Below are 21,785 nucleotides of genomic sequence, written 5' to 3'. Positions count from 1 at the left end.
ATTGGTGGTCAGTGAAAGACGCAAAGCGCAGCGTTGCTCACATACAATACTACTTCCGGTGAAGCTTAATGCATGCGTCAGGGCTCTGGAAGCGCGTCATATCACTTGTTACGGCTAGCAGTGACAAATATGGAACCATCTCATTAGCCAAAAGCAGGCCCATAGTTCCCATTGAAATACTAGTCAGTTTGTTGATTTAAATTTACTTGTTCTTTTTTTTTAATATTGTATTTGTTCCTGTTTTGTTTTTTTACTTTAAAATAAGATATGTGCAGTGTGCATAGGGATTTGTTCATAGTTTTTTTTATAGTCCGGCCCTCCAATGGTCTGAGTGAACTGGCCCCCTGTGTAAAAAGTTTGGGGACCCCTGTCATAGAGGGTTCAAGGATAGATGGGTGATTGCCTACATTGCACCAGTCACATTGTGAATGTAAAAAAAAAAAATCTCTCAAAGGAAATTAAAAGTGCTACTCCAATGAACACAGGAATGCTAAGAAAACAAAATAGCCTTACTGCTGAAATGGAGAAAATTTTTCTGGTGAGACCACACCAGCTACAGCATTCCCTTAAGCCAAAACATAATCCAGAGCAATGCTCTAACTCTCTTCAATTCTACAAAGGCTAAGAGAGGTGAGAAAGTTGCAGATAAAAAAGCTTAAAGCTAGCAGAGTTTGGTTCATGAGAACTAAGGATAAAAGCCATCTCCATGACATAAAACTGTAAAGTGAAACAGCAAGTGCTGATGTACAAGTGGAGGCATCTAGCAGAGATAATTAATGAAGATGGCTATATTAAACAACAGATTTGCAATATTGACAAAAGAACATTATACTGGAAGATACAACCTAAGCCTGACCAGGCAATGGCGCAGAGGATGGAGCATTGGACTGGGATGCGGAGGACCAAGGTTTGAGACCCCAAGGTCGCCACCTTGAGCGCTGGCTCATCTGGTTTGAGCAAAGCTCACTGCTTGGACCCAAGGTCGCTGGCTTGAGCAAGGGGTTACTCGGTCTGCTGTAGCCCCACAGTCAAGGCACATATGAGAAAGCAATCAATGAACAACTAAAGTGCCACAATGAAAAACTGATGATGGATGCTTCTCATCTCTCTCCGTTCCTGTCTGTGACTATCTATCCCTCTCTCTCTCTGTCTCTGTTAAAAAAAAAAAAAAAGAAGAAGATACAACCTAAGACTTCCACACCTACAGAGAAGTTGATTGCTGGCTGTAAGGCCAGTAGCCATGGCCACCATCACAGCCACCTGGCCCCTGCAGGTTTGCATTTGATTTGAACAGATTGTAATAAAACAATGGCACTCGGTGGGCAAAAACACACACTGGGCTCCCAGATCCACTCATTTAGTGCTCACAAAGCTCCTGTCTTATCTAAGTTTCCTAGAATCAAAGGTTTCTAGCTCACTAGCCTTATTCATCTCTGTTCCCCATCTCTTCTCTGCACAAACTGTACCAACTGGCTTCTCCTTCAGCATTCTGCCATCTTGGCTGCCTCTCCTCTCCTCCACCTGGCTTTTCTCTGCTCTCTCCTCTAATGCTAATCTCAGGAACCAAGAGAGAGCAAGCTCCTGGTCTGCCCCCATTTCATAGTGTAGAAATCAAAACCTTTAATCCAATATACAAATAAAGTCTCTGATACAAAGTCACTTATCTGAGGCATAATGGGATTCTTCATGAGAGTGCACCATCCCACATCATGCAATTAGTCAAGGGTGTGGGGAAAAGCTTAGTCTTAAAACTAAGCCTTAGGCTATAACGACCTGGCCTGCTTACAGCCTGTCCCCGACACCCAATACAAACTATAAGCAAGCAAACATATATATCATATTACAAACTTATTTGACCAACACTGGCTTCAAAGGGCAGGTTGACTCTCTTGTTAGGGGTTAATGCAGCTGCTAGGTTGAAGATAATGCTTATTTACCACCAGAAACCCTAAGGCCTTTAGAAATCATGCTAAATCTACTGTCTGTGCTCTATAAATGAAACAAAGCCTGTATGACAGCACCTCTATTTGCAACATGGTTTACTCAATATTTTTTAAGCCCACTGTTGAGAGCTAAGCTCAGAAAAAGAAGATTACTTTTAAAATAATACAGCTCACTGACAAAGAATCTGGTCACTTAAGAGCTCTGATGGAGATGTATAATGACTTTAATGTTGTTTTCATGCCCACTGACACACCATTCTGCAGCCCAGAGAACAAAGAGTAATTTCAACTTTAGTAACAAGTCTTATTACTTAAGAAATATATTTCATAAAGTTATAGGTTCCATAGACAGGGATTTTCTCTGATGGATAAGGGCAAAGTAAATTGAAAACCTTCTGGAAAGGATTCATTATTCTAGATGTCATTGAGAACATTTGTGGTTCATGGAAAGGTCAAACATCAACATTAATAGTAGTTTGGGAGAGGTTGATTCCAAAATTCATGAATGACTTAGGAATTCAAGAAGTCAGTGAAGGAATTAACTACAGATATGGTGTAAAAAACAAAAGAGAATTAGAATTAGAAGTGGAGCCTGAAGACGTGACTGGTTGCTGCAATCTCATGATCAAACTTGAACCAATGAGGAGTTGCTTCTTGCGGATGAGCAAAGAAAGGTTTCTCAAGATAGAATCTACTCCTGGTGAAGATACTGTGAAGGTGAAGATTGCTGGAGTGACAACAAAGAATTTAAAATATTACATCAAATTCATTGATAAAAGCAGCAGCAGGGTTTGAGGATTCACTCCAATTCTGAAAGAAGTTCTACTGTAGGTAAAATGCTACCAAAAAGCATTACATGCTACAGAGAAATGTTCAGAAAAGAGTCAATGAATGCAATGAATTTCACTGTTGTCTTATTTTAAGAAATTGCCAGTCATGCCAACCCTCAGCAACCACTATATCGATCAGTCAGAAGCCATCAACACTGGGGCAAAACCCTCCCCAGTAAAAAGATTGGGACTCACTGAAGGCTTAGCCGATGGTTAGCATTTTTTAGCAATAAAGTATTTTTAAATTAAGTTACGTACATTGTCTTTTCAGATATACTGACTTAGTAGACTACACTTAGAAGTCCCACTTATTAGGCTACAGTATAAAGATACCTTTACATGCACTGGGAAACCAAAGTCATTCTTATGACTTACTTCACTATGATATTTGCTTTATTGCCATGGTCTGGAACTGAACATGCAATATCTCTAAGGTGTGCCTGTATTATAATATTAATACAATATAGTTAATAAGAAAAAGGTCTTCAGAGAAAAATGAATCAAAAGTTAAAAGAAAGTAATTCTCAAAATAAGAAATGTAAATGACAATCCTTAGAACTGAATATTTTAAAAAAGCAATTTAGCCTGACCAGGCGATGGAGCAGTGGATAGAGCATCAGACTGGTATGAGGACCCAGGTTTGAAACCCTGAGGTCTCCAGCTTGAGCCCAAGGTCACTGGCTTGAGCAAGGGGTCACTTGCTCTGCTGGAGCCCCCGGTCAAGGCAATATGAGAAAGCAATCGATGAACAACTAAGGTGCCGCAACGAAGAATTGATGCTTCTCATCTCTCTTCCTTCCTGTCTGTCTGTCCCTATCTATCCCTCTGTCTGTCACACACAAAAAATACGATTTAAAGTAATGAGTTTTCTCACACATCAGATTAGCAAATATTAAAAAGACTGATATTACCCATAGTTGGGAAGGAATGAAGAAACATGTACCCTCATACTTTCTGGTGTGAACATGTATTTGTAAAAATCCTAGGAGGGCACAATCAGGGATGGGTGGCTACAGATAATTTCTAATTTTAGAGCTATTGCCAGTTACTGCTCAAGGTATTATTATATATAACTGGGGAAAAAATATTTGATTCAGCATTTCAGTACAACTTAGCAGTGTGTGATAAACATTTTTAATGTGTATACTTAGTAACCCAGAAATTCCATGTTTAGAAATGTATCTCAAGGAAACAAGAATATTCATAAAGATGTAACATGACTATTCATCTGAGTGCAGATTATGATAAAAAATTTCAAAATAATTTAAATATTAGGAATAATAGATAACTGATTAAATACTATATTTATACAATGAAATCCATAAAGCTATTAAAAAGACTACATAAAACTGTATTTGACATAGAAAGACATCTATGATATATTAAGTGTTGAGGTTCAAAACAATACACATAATATGATTTCATTCTTTTGACTGTTGTCTCCATATATGAGCATGATTGTAAAGACTGATATGAAATCAGCCCACTTTATAAAAATGTAAGGAACACTGGTAAATATTTAATTGAACATTAATAAAGCTCTCATATTCTACTCTTATTGAGGTCTCTTCATAGGGTATTTAGCTACATTAGAACATGGACATAGTAAAAGCAGATCCAACATAAGCAGTAGGTGCAGGAATCACAAAATAAAAACCTGCAAGCTTAATTAAGAAAAAGTTAATCATGACTGTTTCAAGATGGTAAGAATTATGGGTGATTTCTTTATACTTTCTATATTATCTGAATTCTTTATATTTAGTTATCTTTTTACCTTATACTCAATGGAAATAAAGAATTATCTTTTTTGACAAAATATTTTTTAATAAAAAGATAGCAAAAAGTAGAAGCACCAACAGAAGCTGTCCTGACAGTTAAGTCATCCACAGCCCATGATGAGGAAAGACATAAGCATATTCTAGTTGAGATGAAGCCTACAGAAAAGGAAGAAACCCAATATAAAAGATAGAGAAACAGATAAAATAGATGAATTTTAGAAAATATGATGGCATAAAGATAGGCTTAACGGACCTCTTCTTTAGTAACTGGAAGACACAAACAAAAAGCAAAAAAAGTTGAAAAGAATATTCAGAATCTAGGGAAGAGACTCAACTCATACCACACAATTCCAGAAATACTGTTAGGAGAAACAACTGGGACCAAACTTAAGGGGCCATCACAAAACTCTTCCTACACAGGATCATACAGAAGGGTAAAAGGCAAGTCAATTAAATTTCTGGTATCTCAGAAAAGGCACTGACGTACTAAGTGGCCCAGGAGAAAGATTAATATTCTAATTGAAGACATGTTCCTCGTGCAAAAAGAGCACCTCTGCCCTAGTCAGAATGATATACATTCCCCTTCTGGCCAGGAAGAAGTCAGAAAAAGGTCTGGGAAATAATCCCTTAAATCTAAATATATTAGTTGCATTACTAAGACTTGCTAGAAAAAAAACCCCAAAACCTCAGTCATATCATTGCTCACACAACAATGCTATGAAAGCTGCCACCAGCTGACCCTAAACTAGTACAGTAACAAAATTCCAAGGCCGTTAAAGAACTAGATATTTTACTTACCTCCACAATTGGTAAAGTGTCCATCAGTTTATGAGTTTCAGAAACAATGGCAGATAAAACTGTCACCTAATGTATCTGTCCAGAGTACTAGAATCACCTACTATCTTCCTGCCTTTCCCAATTCTAAGGGAAAAAGAATACAAGCCATATAAAATTAGTCTTCCAGTTCATGTCCAGGAAAGAATATTCAAGCAGTATCTTGAAAACAGGTAATAAGAATATTATAGAGAATTCCTCTCCATTACTTGTGGGCACATAGATGGTTTCCACAACACTGTTCAGAGACAAAAACAGTAATCTGAGAACAAAAAAGGGAATTATGTTAAATGTTGTAAAGCATTAAAGTGAAAGAAAGGAAAAAAATAAAGAAGAGAATTTATCTTCTAAGGCTTACTCATTTTAGTCAGTATTTATATTCTTACTTTAAAGAAAATTTAAAAGAGCCTGGCCAGGCGGTGACATAGTGGATAGAGCATTGGCCTGGGAAACTGAGGACCCAGGTACAAAACCCTGAGGTCACCAGCTTGGGCGCAGGCTCATCCCGCTTGAGTGCGGTCTCACCAGCTTGAGCGTGGGTTCATAGACATGATCCCATGGTTGCTGGCTTGAGGCCAAAGGTCATTAGTTTGAAGTCCCAGGTCGCTGGCTTGAGCCCAAGGTCGCTGGTTTGAGAAAAGGGTCACCGACTTGGTTGTAGCTCCCTGCACAAGGCACATATGAGAAAGCAATCAATGAACTAAGGTGGCACAACAAAGAAATGATGCTTCTCATCTGTCTCCCTTCCTGTCTGTCTGTCTAGATCTGTCCCTCTCTCTGTCTCTCTGGCTTAACAAAAACCAAATAAATAAATAAATAAATGCTATTCCTATTTCAAAAGGCTTTTTAAAAATGTTTTGAAGTAGTAAAGTAGTATTATAAAATCATCACCATATAGTACAGATCTGCAGAACCCTTCATGGGGAAATTTTTTTTTAAAAAGAGTTATGTATCTAACGGAATAGATCCAAGATAAACTAAGATAATAGAGGGAGATTAAAAGGCAGTTAATAAAATGAACACAACTAAAAAAAAAATAATGAATATTATATTAAAGCCCAGGGACAACAAAAAAAGATTTCAAATCTATAACCTCATCTTCTACCTCACAAAACCAGAAGTTGAAGAGCAAACAACCTAAAGCAAGTAGAAAGAAATTATTAGAATGAAAATGAATGAAATCGAAAAGAAAAAAAAAAAAAGAAATCAAAGAAGCCAAAAGTTGGTTCTTTGAAAAGATTAACAAACATTTGGGGCCTGCCTAGGTTTTACCTTCTCTGAATATATGAAAACCCACTGAATTATACACTTAAGAGACTGAACTATATGGCATGTGAATTTTATCTCAAGAATAAAGAAATTATAGAGATTGACCAACACTGAGGTATACCAATCACTAAACTTAAGGGGAGCAAAATTTGAATTAAGGATTATTATCCAAAAGTTTTATACCCAATCAAGTTCTTTTTTTTTAAAAGGTTTTATTTATTTTAGAGGGCAGGGGAGAGAGAGAGAGAAAGGTGGGAGGAGCAGGAAGCATCAACTCCCATTTATGCCTTGACCAGGCAAGCTGAGGGTTTCATTTGAACCGGTGACCTCAGTGTTCCAGGTCGATGCTTTATCCACTGCGCCACCACAGGTCAGGCCTGAACAACTGTTTAAAAATCTAGCCAAACAAAAAAATTATTTAAATTAACAAATTCATAGTTATATGAAAAGACTCATGGTAAATACTGACCCTATATTTAAAAACATAAACTAATATAAAGTAGGGATTTTGCTTGTAATATGGAAGTAAAATGTTTTAACTCTTGGAAATAAAGCTAGTCAATGTAGTAGTAATACTACCACAACAAACTGATGTGTATGTGGGTAGGGTGAGGAGAAGTGGGAGAATAGGATAAGTGTAACCAGTTTCTTAATTTTTCATGTGATGGAGTTAATAGATACTGTTTTATACCTGAGGGTAATAGAGAAGAGTGGTTTAAGCTCAGTAATTAATTAGATGACAAGGATACTAAATTATCAGAAAAACAAATCAACTCAAAGAAAATCATATAAAGTCTGACCCATGTCAGCAGATCATGGAGTGAACTCAATTCTTTCTGTACCAATGACAGGACAATGTTGACTCTCTCCAAAATGGACTCACCTACTTTTTAAAAGGGCAGTAGTACTTCATTGGAACCAATGCAACCCTTTTCCTAAAATTTAGTGTGATGGTCCTGGTAATGGCCACACTAGTTCTGCAGAATTACTTTCTGAAGTCTCTGGAGTAGTTTGTATCCACTCAGAGTTATAATGGCAAACAAACAAAAAGCATTAAAATGAACTACTGTCAACCCCTTTAAATCCGAACCTTAAATTTTGTGAATATTCTTCCACCTCTTGGGTTGTCCCTTGTGTTTATGAGACTCTTAATGGCAATTCATCCTCTTGCTAAGGCTACCATATTTTAATATCAAGGTATTAAAGAGAGATAAGTCCCAGTTAATTGTATTTTTTAGTATTAGCTTGGTTATTATTGAGTCTTCTATTTAAATCTGCTTCTATAAATTATGCTGAAAAGTTTGGCCTTGAAATCTCTATTTTTTAATTAGTTATATTTAAAGCTTTTCATGGAAAAAGTAAATGTGAATAGTAAAGAATTTTGGCTCCTTAGTGACCTATGTTAATTCATTAGTACTTTCTAAGTTCATAGATGAAGTTAGGAAAATGAATTATTTACTGCATTATAGGTAGTTACTACAATATATGCCAGTACCAAACTTCTCTAAATGTACTGTAACGTAACACAACCAGTAAAGTTAACCATACACCTGCAAAAGTTAACCATCACATCATAACTTATATAGAAATCAGGAATCAAGTTCATATACCAAATTTCAAGTTGATGTTGACTAATATTTTTATGATAATATATAAAGTGGGTAATTTAGGTACCATTAACATTATTATTTGATGTGTTTATCATAGGATCTTTTGCATGCTTTAATTGGGTTAATATATCTAAATTTGCTTTTTTCTCTATCTAAAGGCTCTGTTTATAGTACTTTATGACATGGTTTTAAAGTTTAACTATATTAATAAAAGCAAGTTTGGACACTAAAAATAATCATAAGAGCAATAAACAAAAAAGACTGGAGAGAGTAAAAAATCATTAAAAATGGTAAGAAAGCCTGAAGAACCAAAACAATTTTGAAAGGAAGAACAAAATTGGAGGATTCCCACTTCCTGACTTCAAAACATATTACAGTGGTAAAGTAATATAACAGTGTGGTTCTGGCATAAAGAAAGAAAATAGAGGCCCTGGCCGGTTGGCTCAGTGGTAGAGCGTCGGCCTGGAGTGCAGGAGTCCTGGGTTCAATTCCCAACCGGGGCAAACAGGAGAAGTGCCCATCTGCTTCTCCACCCCTTCTCCTTCCTCTCTCTCTCTTCCTTTCCCATAGCCGAGGCTCCATTGGAGCAGGGTTGGCCCAGGCACTGAGGATGGCTCTGTGGCCTCTGCCTCGGGCGCTGCGGTGGCTCTAATTGCAACAGAGCGACGCCCCAGATGGGCAGAGCATCGCCCCCTGGTGGGCATGCCGGGTGGATCCCAGTTGGGCGCATGCGGTAGTCTGTCTGCTGCCTCCCTGTTTCCAACTTAAGAAAAATACAAAGATACAAAAAAAAAAAAAAAGAAAGAAAATAGATTAAAGGACTAGAATGGAGACACCAGAAATAAACCCTTGTGCAAATGATCAGATGATAAGTGGTCAAGGGATTTTTGGTCCTTGACAAGGTGCACGACCATGCAATAAGAAAAGCGCAATCTCCTCAACAAATGATGCTGGTAATACTGGATATCCACAGCAAAAGAATTAAGTTGGAGCCTTACCTTAACCCATATAGAAAAATTAACTTGAAATGGATCAGAAACTTAACCATTAAACCTAAAACCATAAAACTCTTAGAAGAACACATAGGAGAAAGCATCAAGTATGGTACTTGGTAATAATTTCTTGGATATGACATTAAAGTACAGTCAACATAAACAAAAATAGTCCATTAGGAGCCCATCAATACAAATTTAAACAATTAAAAATTAAGAATATATTAAAAATATCTGTGTATCGAAGGACACAATCAACACAACAGAGTAAAAGAGCAACCCACTGAGTGGAAAAGATTTCCAAATCATACATCTGATATGGGGTTAATATTCAGATATATAAAGAACTCTTATGCCTGACTAGGAGGTGGTGAAATGTAGAGCATTGGACAGGGATGTGGAGGCCCCAGGATCAAAACCCTGAGGTCGCCAGCTTGAGAGCGGGCTGATCCGGCTTGAGCGTGGGATCATAGACATAACCACATGGTCGCTGGCTTGAGCCCAAAGGTCTCTGGCTTGAGCCCAAGGTCGCTGGCTTGAGAAAGGGGTCACTTACTCTGCTGTAGCCTCCCCCTCAAGTCAAGGCACATATGAGAAAGAATCAATGAACAACTAAAGTATTGCAACTATGAGTTGATGCTTCTCATCTCTCTCCCTTCCTGTCTGTCCCTATCTGTCCCTCCAACCTATATTGTTTTTAAAAAAAAGTTAAGACAATAAACTTTATATATTGTATTTTTAACACAATAAAAAGGTCATTCCCCTCAGTATGAAATGGGATTTTGTATAATAAACATATCAGAAGAGGAAAAAAGAAAGTTGATCAAATTTAACCAAACATATTTGTTATAACTTTGAAGTTAAGTGAATTAAATTCCCCTCAAAAGAAAACCCTCACACTGAGTGGGGGAAAAAAGTCAAATTCATCTAGATGCTATTTACACTTGAGAAAAGTGACTTAAGAAAAGCTAAAAATAAAAAGATGGGCAAAGACCAACTGTGCAAATATACATTTAAAAAATGCATTGTAAATCAAAACTACAATGAGATACCACCTTACCCCTGTTAGATTAGCTATTAGCAACAAGACGGGTAATAGCAAATGTTGGAGAGGCTGTGGAGAAAAAGGAACCCTCATACACTGTTGGTGGGAATGTAAAGTAGTACAACCATTATGGAGGAAAGTATGGTGGTTCCACAAAAAACTGCAAATAGAACTACCTTATGACCCAGCAATCCCTCTACTGGGTATATACCCTAAAACCTCAGAATCATTGATACGTAAAGACACATGTAGCCCCATGTTCATTGCAGCACTGTTCACAGTGGCCAAGACATGGAAACAACCAAAAAACCCTTCAATAGAAGACTGGATAAAGAAGATGTGGCACATATACACTATGGAATACTACTCAGCCATAAGAAATGATGACATCAGATCATTTACAGCAAAATGGTGGGATCTTGATAACATTATACAGAGTGAAATAAGTAAATCAGAAAAAAACAAGAACTACATGATTCCATACATTGGTGGAACATAAAAACGAGACTAAGAGACATGGACAAGAGAGTGGTGGTTACCAGGGGTGGGGGGAGGGAGGACGCAGGAGGGAGGGAGGGAGAGAGTTAGGGGGAGGGGGAGGGGCACAGAGAAAACTAGACAGAGGGTGACGGAGGACAATCTGACTCTGGGTGAGGGGTATGCAACATAATTTAATGACAAGATAACCTAGACATGTTTTCTTTGAATATATGTACCCTGAATTATTAATGTCATCCGATCAACATTAATAAAAATTTATAAAAAACAAAAAAAAGATAGAAGTCATAGTTTCTCAAGAGAAAAATAAAATAAAAATTGCATTGTATGAAACAAAATCAAAGACAAAACATGTTAAAAATGAAAAATGAATCTTACTTTGTATGACTTATGGTGTAATTTACAGTGAATAAAAACTATCATCTATGTTTCTGTGCCCAACATAAATATATACATAAACCTTCAATTATCAAAAAGATTATCAACTTTCAAATACAGATCAAGAAAACCAATATTTGGGAAGAACATCATAAATATAATTAACAAATTATTCCCTACATATCTTTATTATATGCGGCTTAAGTGTCTGTTTGTCACCGATAGCTTATTGGTTGCTTGCGTAACTGTACTAGCCAATGGGGTGAAGTTGCCACGGCATTCAAATAGTCCCACCTTCTGGCATGCCACCTCACAAATTGAGGTTAAAGATTGGAGCAATTATTATGCTGTTAAGAAATCTTAACACCAGAAGGGGTCTTTGCAATGGTACAAGACTAGAGGTTCTCCAATTGAAAAATGTCTTTGGCTCCTCTAAAGGTGAAATACATGTCATTCCAAGAATTGATTTGGCTCCATCTCAAACAGGGTTACCGTTTCAATTGAGACGTAGACAATTTTCTGTAAAACTTGCCTTTGCTATGACCATCAATAAGTCTCAGGGCCAAACGCTTAAGCGTGTTGGCATTTTTTTACCTGAGCCTGCATTTGGACACAGTCAACTTTATGTTGCCTGTTCAAGAGTTCGTGAAAGAACGGATGTAAAATTAAAAATAATTGATGGTCCTCTGCAAGGCGAGCTTAAAAATGATGGAAAGATCTACACAAGAAATGTTGTGTACAAAGAGATCTTTGACATGTGAATTAACATTTTATTATTATTATTATTATTATTATTTTGCATTTTTCTGAAGCTGGAAACAGGGAGAGACAGTCAGACAGACTCCCGCATGCGCCCAACCGGGATCCACCAGGCACGCCCACCAGGGGTGATGCTCTGCCCACCAGGGGGCGATGCTCTGCCCATCCTGGGTGTCGCCATGTTGCGACCAGAGCCACTCTAGCACCTGAGGCAGAGGCCACAGAGCCATCCCCAGCGCCCGGGGCATCTTTGCTCCAATGGAGCCTTGGCTGCGGGAGGGGAAGAGAGAGACAGAGAGGAAGGCGCGGCGGAGCGGTGGAGAAGCAAATGGGCGCTTCTCCTGTGTGCCCTGGCCAGGAATCGAACCCTGGTCCTCCGCATGCTAGGCCGACGCTCTACCGCTGAGCCAACCGGCCAGGGCTAACATTTTATTATTTAAATCACCTTTATTTATTGAGCTAGCGGTGGCTCTTAAGAAATGTACCACCAGTGGTTTCCTTCATTGCACTCTACTTTAAGCAATTAAGCAAGTAGAAGGGGGAAACCCCATGGGGCACTAAGCAAAGGGGCATCCTCACCGCCTGCCCTGGGTAATTCAGTTTGAATTCGCAGACACCTTTGCACAAATCATTTTAATTACAATTTATAATATCTAGAATAGCGGTCATTTCATATGACCACCGGGCTTTCTAGTAATCACATAATTAGAATATCAAATTCTGTATGAAGACTCTACATCCTTTATAACACAACTGGAGTACTTATGCATACATTAAGCCACAAAGGAACTCTGTACATATTCTTAAAACAGAATATAGAACTACTGAGCATAACTTCTAATCATGACACAGTAAAATTTAAAGCAGCAATCCCATCTTTATAACCACCACCACCAACAATAACAACAAAAATATATCAACTTGCCCTGGCCAGGTGACTAAATGGTTTCACACTAGTCGGCAAACTCATTAGTCAACAGAGCCAAATACCAACAGTACAACGATTGAAATTTCTTTTGAGAGCCAAATTTTTTAAACTTAAACTATTTAGGTAGGTACATTCCTTATCGAGGTAGTGTCTACATGTGGTATTTCGTGGAAGAGCCACACTCAAGGGACCAAAGAGCCCCATGTGGCTTGCGAGCTGCAGTTTGCTGACCAGGGGTTTAAAGCATCCACCTGATGTGCCAAAGCCATGAGTTCATACGTCAGGGCACGTACAAGAAGCAATCAATGAGTGTACAACTAAATAGAACAATTAAGTGTAATGGCAAATTGATGCTTCTCTCTCCCTCTCTCCCTCTCTCCCTCCCTCCCCACCTCCGTCTCTTTTCCTCTCCCATCCTCTCAAACCAATGAAAAAATAAAAAAATATATACACCAACTTTAATTTCATTACTTTTCTTGAAGCTATCTAAAAGTCAAGATCAGAAGTCAACCCTGATCCCAAATCTAAGAGATTGGATTTCCTGCAGAGATTTGAGGCACCAACACCAGATTACCTAGAGGAGACACAACTATATACCATTAAGAAGGTTGGAGACTGGATTAATTGCTGGAGAATAAGTATGCATTGACAAGACTGTAAAGCTCTTGCGGGCTACAGAAATCGAGGGAGTCTGTAGCCCTTTGGTGGCTATTTCTCCACAAACTCCACCAGGAAAAACTGATGGGTTTTCCTTATAGTGCAGACCCAGGAAAGTGGAACAGTAGCCGTTGCAGGCAAGACACAAAACTACCTGGGAAGGATGTTACCAATATTGGCAGAATAGTGACAACTTTTGGTTCCTTTCTTAGGAACAAAAATCTTGACAAAAACTGTCAAAACAAAACCTGTTGGCCCTGGCTAGCCTGGCATGTGAATGTTCTGGATCAATTCCTGGTTAGGGCACACAAGAGAAGCGACCATCTGCTTCTCCACCCTTTCCCCTTCTCTCTCTCTCTCCTCCACCAACAGCCATGGCTCGATTGATTTGAGTGCATTGGCCCCAGGTGCTAAGGATGACTCCATGGAGCCTCCGCCTCAGGCACTAAAAATAGCTTGCATGTGAGCATTATCTGAGATGGACAGAGCATTGGCCCCAGAGGGGGTTGCAGGATGAATTCCAGTAGGGGCACATAAGGGAGTCTATCTCCCCTCTTCTAACTTGGAAACAAAAGGGGGGAGAAATGTACTCATACATTCTAGGACATGGTTGAACCTCTAAAACATTAAGCTAAAGCGAAAGAAGCTTGACACAAAGGTCACATATTGTATAATTCCCTTTATGTAAAATAACCAGAAAAGGTAATCTCAAAGAAACAGAAAGTTAGGTAAATTGTTGTCAAGGCTGTTGGGAAGAGGGAATTGAGATTGCTTAATGGGTATGAGGTTTCCACTGAGGTGATAAAAATGTTGTTGAACTACGTAGTGGTGATGGTTATAAACCATTGTGAATGTACTTAGTGCCACTAAACTGTACACTTTAAAATGGTAAAAATGATAAACTTTATGTCATGTGTATTTTATTATATATACAAAATCCTTCTACCTGGATCCTTTTCTTCCACCTCCTCTAAGGAACAAAAAGCCTTAATCTGCGCCATTCCCAATTCTTTTTCACTTAAAAAAAAAAGTCTTACTGCACTATTTATATATGTTATCACTGTCATTTGATAACTATGAAACCTCAATTATGAGAAATATTTATGCTAAACTGTCTGAACGTCTTGTGCCTTCTTTCCTCTAGGATAGCGGTCTCTAAGTTATTTGATCATGTGGTCCTACTGATAAAATATTTTTGAGCATAAATTACCAAAGTAGATATTTACAGGGTGGGGCAAACGTAGGTTTACAGTTGTTCATATAGAAAATAATACATTAATAAATAATAAAAGAATCAACTGTTTTGTGTAAACCTACATTTGCCCCATCCTGTATTTATAAATTATGTTACCACTGTAGTCATATTATAAACATATATAAAATATAAATTTTATATTTATATAATATTTTTCTGTCTATACTCCAAAGAGCCATTTGCAAGCATCACTCTTTGTAAAGCACTTCTCTATATACCCTAAATTTTATCCTTGGGTCAAAGTAATTGTCTTCATTTCTTGTCTGCCTTTACAGTACTCCCTAGTAAGGTTGTATTAGCCTTATAGGTGTTGTTATTGAACCTACTGGAAGGACGCTGCTGAGGACTCTGTTACACTGGGGTGCCTTCTTTATGAGGTCAGATGAGTAAATTTCTCTCAGGTCTTAGTACCAGAAATATGTAATGCTTTTGAAAATTTAGGTTTTATATTATAGACTCATGATTAATCACAAAATTCTAGCAATACTACAAGGTATATTTTATCTCCCTTTGGCATCAACTTATCTTCCCATCACTCCCAATTCTTTCATTTATTTATTTTCAAAAATCATGTTGTAGCTTACCCCTCTGGCTTCCATAATTTTCTCTTATTCTAATTCTTCATTTACTTTAAAAACATCATATTGTATTGTGTGTATTTAAAAGAAACTCAGATTTTCTTGAATGACAGCGAATAACAAACAAACAAAAAAACCCCAGGCAATACTGTTCAGAATGGAGGTCATTCTAAACTCGAAGCGCCCCTGTGCCAGGGATATATTTTGCAGATCCTGCTGCAGTTAGCAGCAAAGCCCTTCAACCAAAGGGTAATCTGTAAATGAGTGTTTATGAAAAGAACGACAACTCACAATAGCACTGTACTACACTTTCTCACTCTTTTCCAGTTGTTAAGTATTATAGTGAGGAAAGGGCAAATGGCTTTTCTTCACATGTGCGCAAAGCTTAACTAAAAGGTCCATGAAAAAGGCAGTCACATTCCCTGATGTAATTTGTAGCCATGTACCTGGATGCGTTTCCTTCTGGTGTGTTCAGAAGTTATTAGGGGATAACCAGTACTCAATGCTTTTCTCTTGTTCTTGTTCCGCTTCTCAATATATCTCCTCTGATGGTCGGCGATGCTGCTATATAATTTAATTCGCCTGGGTGACAAACCCACTCTTTCATGGCCAAAAGCCTTGATCAATCGGGCAGTGTCAATGGTGGAAACAGAGCTGCTCCTCTCATGCAACGTTACTTCTTTATCTGGTGGGGTGAGAATATCTGATTCCACTGGAGAAGTGGTGGTAGAAAGGATATTGGTGGCAGTGTCTGTGAGCAGGTCACTATCTTCGGAGAGTCTGGAATCCGAAGAAGTGTTTATATAACAAAAACCTGGCTGTTTTCTCAGAATATACTTATCAAATTTAACCTGTTCAATTTTAATCTGATTGGATCTTCCAGCTTGATGAGTAATATGCTCCTTGCTTTTTTTAAGACCTGCTATGTTTTTATGGCACTTCTCCAAGCTTTTACACTGCTTCTTTTTCTGAAACTTGTTTTTCTGTTGTTGCTGTCTACCACTCCACTCCTTAGCATCTCGTTGCCCGCTCCTGTCATCCTGTGTACTTTCTGAGGGCCCAAGGGAATGTGTGATGGGATTCTGAAGAAGTTTAGCCAAACGATCAAGTCGCTCCACCAAGGATAGTTCTCTCCTGTCACCAAACCCTGGGGTCTTCTGTTGCTTCTGTCGCTCCTGATACTTATTCCAGAGTTCATTCAAACTTGTACTGTGCTGAGGTGTGGGCTCTGGGGTGACCTTAAAATCTCTTTTTTGACCACTATTTTGTTTGTCACATTTTGCATAATCTCTAGCCTGACTTTTAGTAGGATGTATCACTTCTTTGTTTTCCAAGTTTACATTGATGCTGAGGCTCTCTATTCTGGTATAATCTGTCTTCATTTTTTCCTCATTTTGAGAAGGGGAAGGAAGAGAAGTATATTGTTTGTCTGGATGTTGCTGAAAGAAATCCTTCCAGGAATGTCTCATGAAAACACTTCTGCCTAAGGACTCATGACAAAAATCTTGATCACTTGGTAGGTGGACTGGATGATGAAAGTAAAACTTGGCTGACCTGAACACAGAATGGGTAGTGTTTTCAAATTCTGAATGACATCTGGACTCTGAAAGGGAGAAAAAAATGAAAGGCTTTCAAAACATTTCCATTCCTTTTAGAAATAGTATTCACACTTAATTCTTTACATGCAGAACAGAAAAGAACAGTTTATATAAAATTTCAGGAAATTCACTGCCTGAACAAAGGATTTATGTCTTGTGGCTAGTGACCACACTGGCGTGGTAAAAACATTTAAGAGACTCATGGTCAGAAAACCTGGATTCTGGGCAGTATTCTGCCACAGACTGGCTATGTGACCTCAAGAAAGGTACATTGGTCCTCTGGATTGTAATAGCAGTTGCTTTGTATTAACTGCTTGCTATGTGTAGGGTATTATGATATGTGCTCTCTATCCCCCCGCTTTTTTATTCAACTCTTTTGATAAAACTGAGAGAAACCCCTCTTTAAGCTGAGAAACCTGAGAATTCATTTCATCATCAGTAATTAAATGTGAGGGATAAAAAAGAAAAACCTTTATGTTTTAGAGCCTCTTAAAATTCCTTTCCATGAACCATCTTCACATTTTTTCCCTCCAATCTTGTTTACCATGGAAAAAGACACCTAACACAAAATTTAACATCCTCCAAATTTGCTTTTTGGCAGCCGCTACTTTATGTCAAAATGGGCATTTTTAGATGTGATAACATCTTACTATCATAAAACTAACTGTAAACAGTAATACAGGATCAATATACATTTGTGGAGTTCCAAGTCATGGGTAGAAACAAAGACATATATATGCAACAAAGTAACATTTATAATTATGGAATCCTTTTCACTACTACAGATAATTGGCAAATAGAGTTTTTATTAAATACCCTGGGAATCCTGAAAGTAATTTTCCCAGAATATAGCAGACACATGAAATCCGTTTTTATGTCTAAAATATAAAAAGACAATCAAACCTCTCAAAGAACAAAAGGCCAAAACCAGATGGCTTTACTGGTGAATTCTAACAAACATTTAAAGAATTAATATAAAACCTTCTCAAACTCTTTCAAAAAGAGAGAAGAGCAGGGAATACTTCCAAACTCATTTTACAAGGCCAGCATTACCCTGATATCCAGAGAAAGAATTACAATTAAATTATTAGTCAGTATCCCTGATGAACATAGATGCAAACACATTTCAACAGTATAACAAAAGGATCATATACATGATTGAGTGGAATTTATTCCAGGAATGCAAGGATGGTTCAACATTTGCAGATCAATCAATGTGATACACCACATTAACAAAATGAAGGATAAAAATCATATGATCATCTCAATAGATGCAAAATAAAAAACACATTTGATAAAATTCAATATCCTTTCATTATAAAAACTGTCAACAAAATAGGTACAGAGAAATTGTACCTGAACATAATATAAGCCATATGTCATAGTCAAAGGTAAAACATTTTATACTTTTCTTCTAAGATCAGGAATAAGGCCACTTCTACTCAACATAGTACTGAAAGTCCTATTAGACAAAAAAAAAAAAGGCCTCCAAATCAAAACAGAAAAAGCAAAATTGTTATTTGCAATCACATTGTATTATATATTATAGAAGATCCTAAAGACTACCAAAAAAACCTGTTAGAACTAATGGATGAATTCAATAAAGCTGAAGAATATAAAGTCAATATACATAAATCAGTTATGTTTCTATACATTAACAACAAATTAAACTGTCAGAAAAATTAAAAAAATAATTCCATTTACAATCGTATCAAAAAGAATAAAATACTTAGGAATAAATTTAACCAAGGAGTAAAAGATCTGTACACTAAAACTTTAAGACACTGATGAAAGAAGTTGAAGAAGACACAAAGAAATGAAAATATAGCCTGTGCTCATGGATTGGAAGAATTAATATTGTTAAAATATCCATACTGCCCTGGCCGGTTGGCTCAGTGGTAGAGCATCGGCCTGGCATGTGGGAGTCCCGGGTTCAATTCCCCACCAGGGCACACAGGAGAAGCGCCCATCTGCTTCTCCACCCCTTCCCCTCTCCTTCCTCTCTGTCTCTCTCTTCCCCTCCCGCAGCCAAGGCTCCAGTGGAGCAAAGTTTGCCCGGGCGCTGAAGATGGCTCTGTGGCCTCTGCCTCAGGTGCTAGAATGGCTCTGGTTGCAACAGAGCAACACCCCAGATGGGCAGAGCATCGCCCCCTGGTGGGCATGCTGGGTGGATCCCGGTCGGGCGCATACGGGAGTCTGTCTGACTGACTCCCCGTTTCCAACTTAAGAAAAATACAAAAAAAAAGAAAAATGTCCATACTATTAAAAGCAACATCCAAATTCAATGCAATCCCTATCAAAATTCCAATGATATCATTTACAGAATTAGAACACATTCCTAAAATTTGTGTGGAACCACAAAAGACTAAACAATCAAAGCAATCTTGAGAAAGAAGAACAAAGTTTGTCTGAGGCATCATGCTCCCTGATTTCAAACTATATTAGAAAGCTATAGTAATCAAAACTATAGTATTTAGTTAAAAAAAGACAGATCAATGGAACAGAATTGAGAGCCCAGAAATAAACCCATGCATACAGGGTCAATTAATTTATAACAAAGGAGTTCAGAATACACAATGGGGAAAGAATACTTTCTTCAATAAATGGTTCTGGGAAAACTGAACAGCCATATGCAAAAGAATGAAACTGGACCACTATCTTTCATCATACACAGAAATCAATGCAAAATTGATTAAAGACTTAAATATATGACCTAATACCAAAAAATCTCCTAGAAGAAAACAGAAAAAGGACAGCAGGTGAAGAACATTCTGGTTAGAGAGACCATGTAGGCAACACTAATGCCACCTTCTGCCAAACCACCTGCACCAACAACCTTATCAGATTCAACAGTAGAACCACCTCTGCTTTTCAAGGCAAGCTCCTCCTCTGGTGCTGTGGAGCCCAACTTATCTTCCTCTCAAGATTTTGGTTCCTACCCCTATTATATCGCTCTCATATCTTCAGGCTCTTTCTCTTACTGCTTCATTTCATTTATCTTGAAAGCATCATTTAGTATATTATATATTTAGAAAACACTCCCATCTTCCCTCAGGGACAGGCCCATTTCTTTGCTCTTCTTTTTCTTTTTTTTTTTTTTTTTTACAGAGGCAGAGATAGACAGGGACAGACAGACAGGAACAGAGAGAGATGAGAAGCATCAATCATCAGTTTCTCATTGCACGTTGCGACTTCTTAGTTGTTCATTGATTGCTTTCTCACATGTGCCTTGACCGCGGGCCTTCAGCAGACCGAGTAACCCCCTGCTGGAGCCAGCGACCTTGGGTCTAAGCTGGTGAGCTCTTTGCTCAAGCCAGATGAGCCCGCGCTCAAGCTGGCGACCTTGGGGTCTCGAACCTGGGTCCTTCCGCATCCCAATCTGACGCTCTATCCACTCTGCGCCACCACCTGGTCAGGCTCTTTGCTCTTCTTTAGAGCCAAACTTGTAATGTGGGAAATACAATTTTTCCTTTTCTTTACTTCTTTTCTTACTCATATTCACTCTGCCATCAGAGTATAACAATACTACTGAACTAAAACTGCTCTTGCTAAGATGAACAATGGCCTCCATCCTTAGCCAATTCCAGAGGATGTTCCCACTTTGTATTCTCTTTCTAGGTAACTTCATCTTTCCCTGTGGCTTTTAGTACAATCTATAATGTTAACTACTCTAAACTCACATTTCAAACTATGACTTAGCTATGACTTCTTTCTAGGATCTCAGCCATCTTAAATGTTAAATGTCCCTAACTGAACTCTATTCTAGCTTCCTCTAAAACAGTACCTCTCTCAATGTACATCTCCATAAATGGCACATTACTCAAACCCAAACTGACTTCTGGGAGTCATCCTTGAAACTTCATCTTCCACAACCTTTCTGTTCTTGTCATTAATCTTGATCAATCATAAGTCCAATCCATTTCCTCCCACAATTCTATATGTCTCCAAGAGGTCTCCTATCCATTCCTGTCCTCTTCCAATGTATTCCTCTGGAGTGGACAGAGTAATCTTTTTAAAATGCAAATTGAACTTGTCATTTTCTATTAAACAACTTGTAACAGTTTTCTCTTACATTTAGAACAAAATTCAAACGCCTTAGTAAGGCACACAAGTATTATATAACTTTTGGACCTCATCATGTATCACTCTGCTTCCTGATAATCATATTGGCCTCTCCTGCCCACCCCATTGAGTACCATGGGCAAGTGGGAATAACTATTCAGTTTGTGTAGCTTATACAATTTATACAGTAGAGGAAAGAGGAAAACAAGATAGAAAAGATTATTTGGGACCAATGGAACAACAGAACAGAAAGTCCAGAAATATATCCATGCTTATAGAATCAATGGACCTTCAATAAGGGTGCCTTGAATACACAATGAGAAAAGAATGATCTTTTCAAAAAAATGGTGTTGGAAAATTGGACACACATGTGCAAAAGAATGAAATGGACTCTTCCTTTATACTATACACAAAAATCAACTCAAGATGGACTATACATCTGAAACTGTAAACCTGTTAGAAGAAAACAAACAAAGGGGAAAGCTTAATGACACTGGTTTTGGTAATGATTTCATAAATATGACACTACAGCATAAGTGACAAAAGCAAAACAACAACAAAAAAGTGGAACTGTATCAAAATAAAAAGCGTCTATAGAGTAAAGGAAACAATCAACAAAGTGAAAGGGCACCCTATGGAATGAGTGAAAATACTGCAAACCATATATCTGACAACAGGTTAATCTCCAAAATATGCAAGGTATTCCTACAACAATATTAAAATAATTCCTATAACAATAGTAAAATAATTAATACCCAATTTAAAAATGGG

The 21,785-nt window shown here is 37.9% G+C and overlaps 1 protein-coding gene across 3 annotated transcripts in view; it reads right to left on the bottom strand.

Annotated features, from left to right (window-relative positions):
- Positions 1-21,785, bottom strand: part of ALMS1 (ALMS1 centrosome and basal body associated protein) — a 220,937-nt gene that overhangs the window by 22,217 nt on the left and 176,935 nt on the right. For all 3 annotated transcript variants that reach the window (XM_066267392.1, XM_066267394.1, XM_066267393.1), the window contains one exon: positions 15,801-16,957. In XM_066267392.1, coding sequence (XP_066123489.1) covers positions 15,801-16,957 — 1,157 coding nt within the window. The remainder of the gene's footprint in view (positions 1-15,800; positions 16,958-21,785) is intronic.

This window comes from Saccopteryx bilineata, chromosome 3 (assembly GCF_036850765.1).
Source record: "Saccopteryx bilineata isolate mSacBil1 chromosome 3, mSacBil1_pri_phased_curated, whole genome shotgun sequence".
NCBI lineage: Eukaryota > Metazoa > Chordata > Mammalia > Chiroptera > Emballonuridae > Saccopteryx > Saccopteryx bilineata.
The sequence above is the reverse complement of the archived record's forward strand: the minus strand, read 5'-3'. Positions and strand labels throughout refer to the sequence as shown.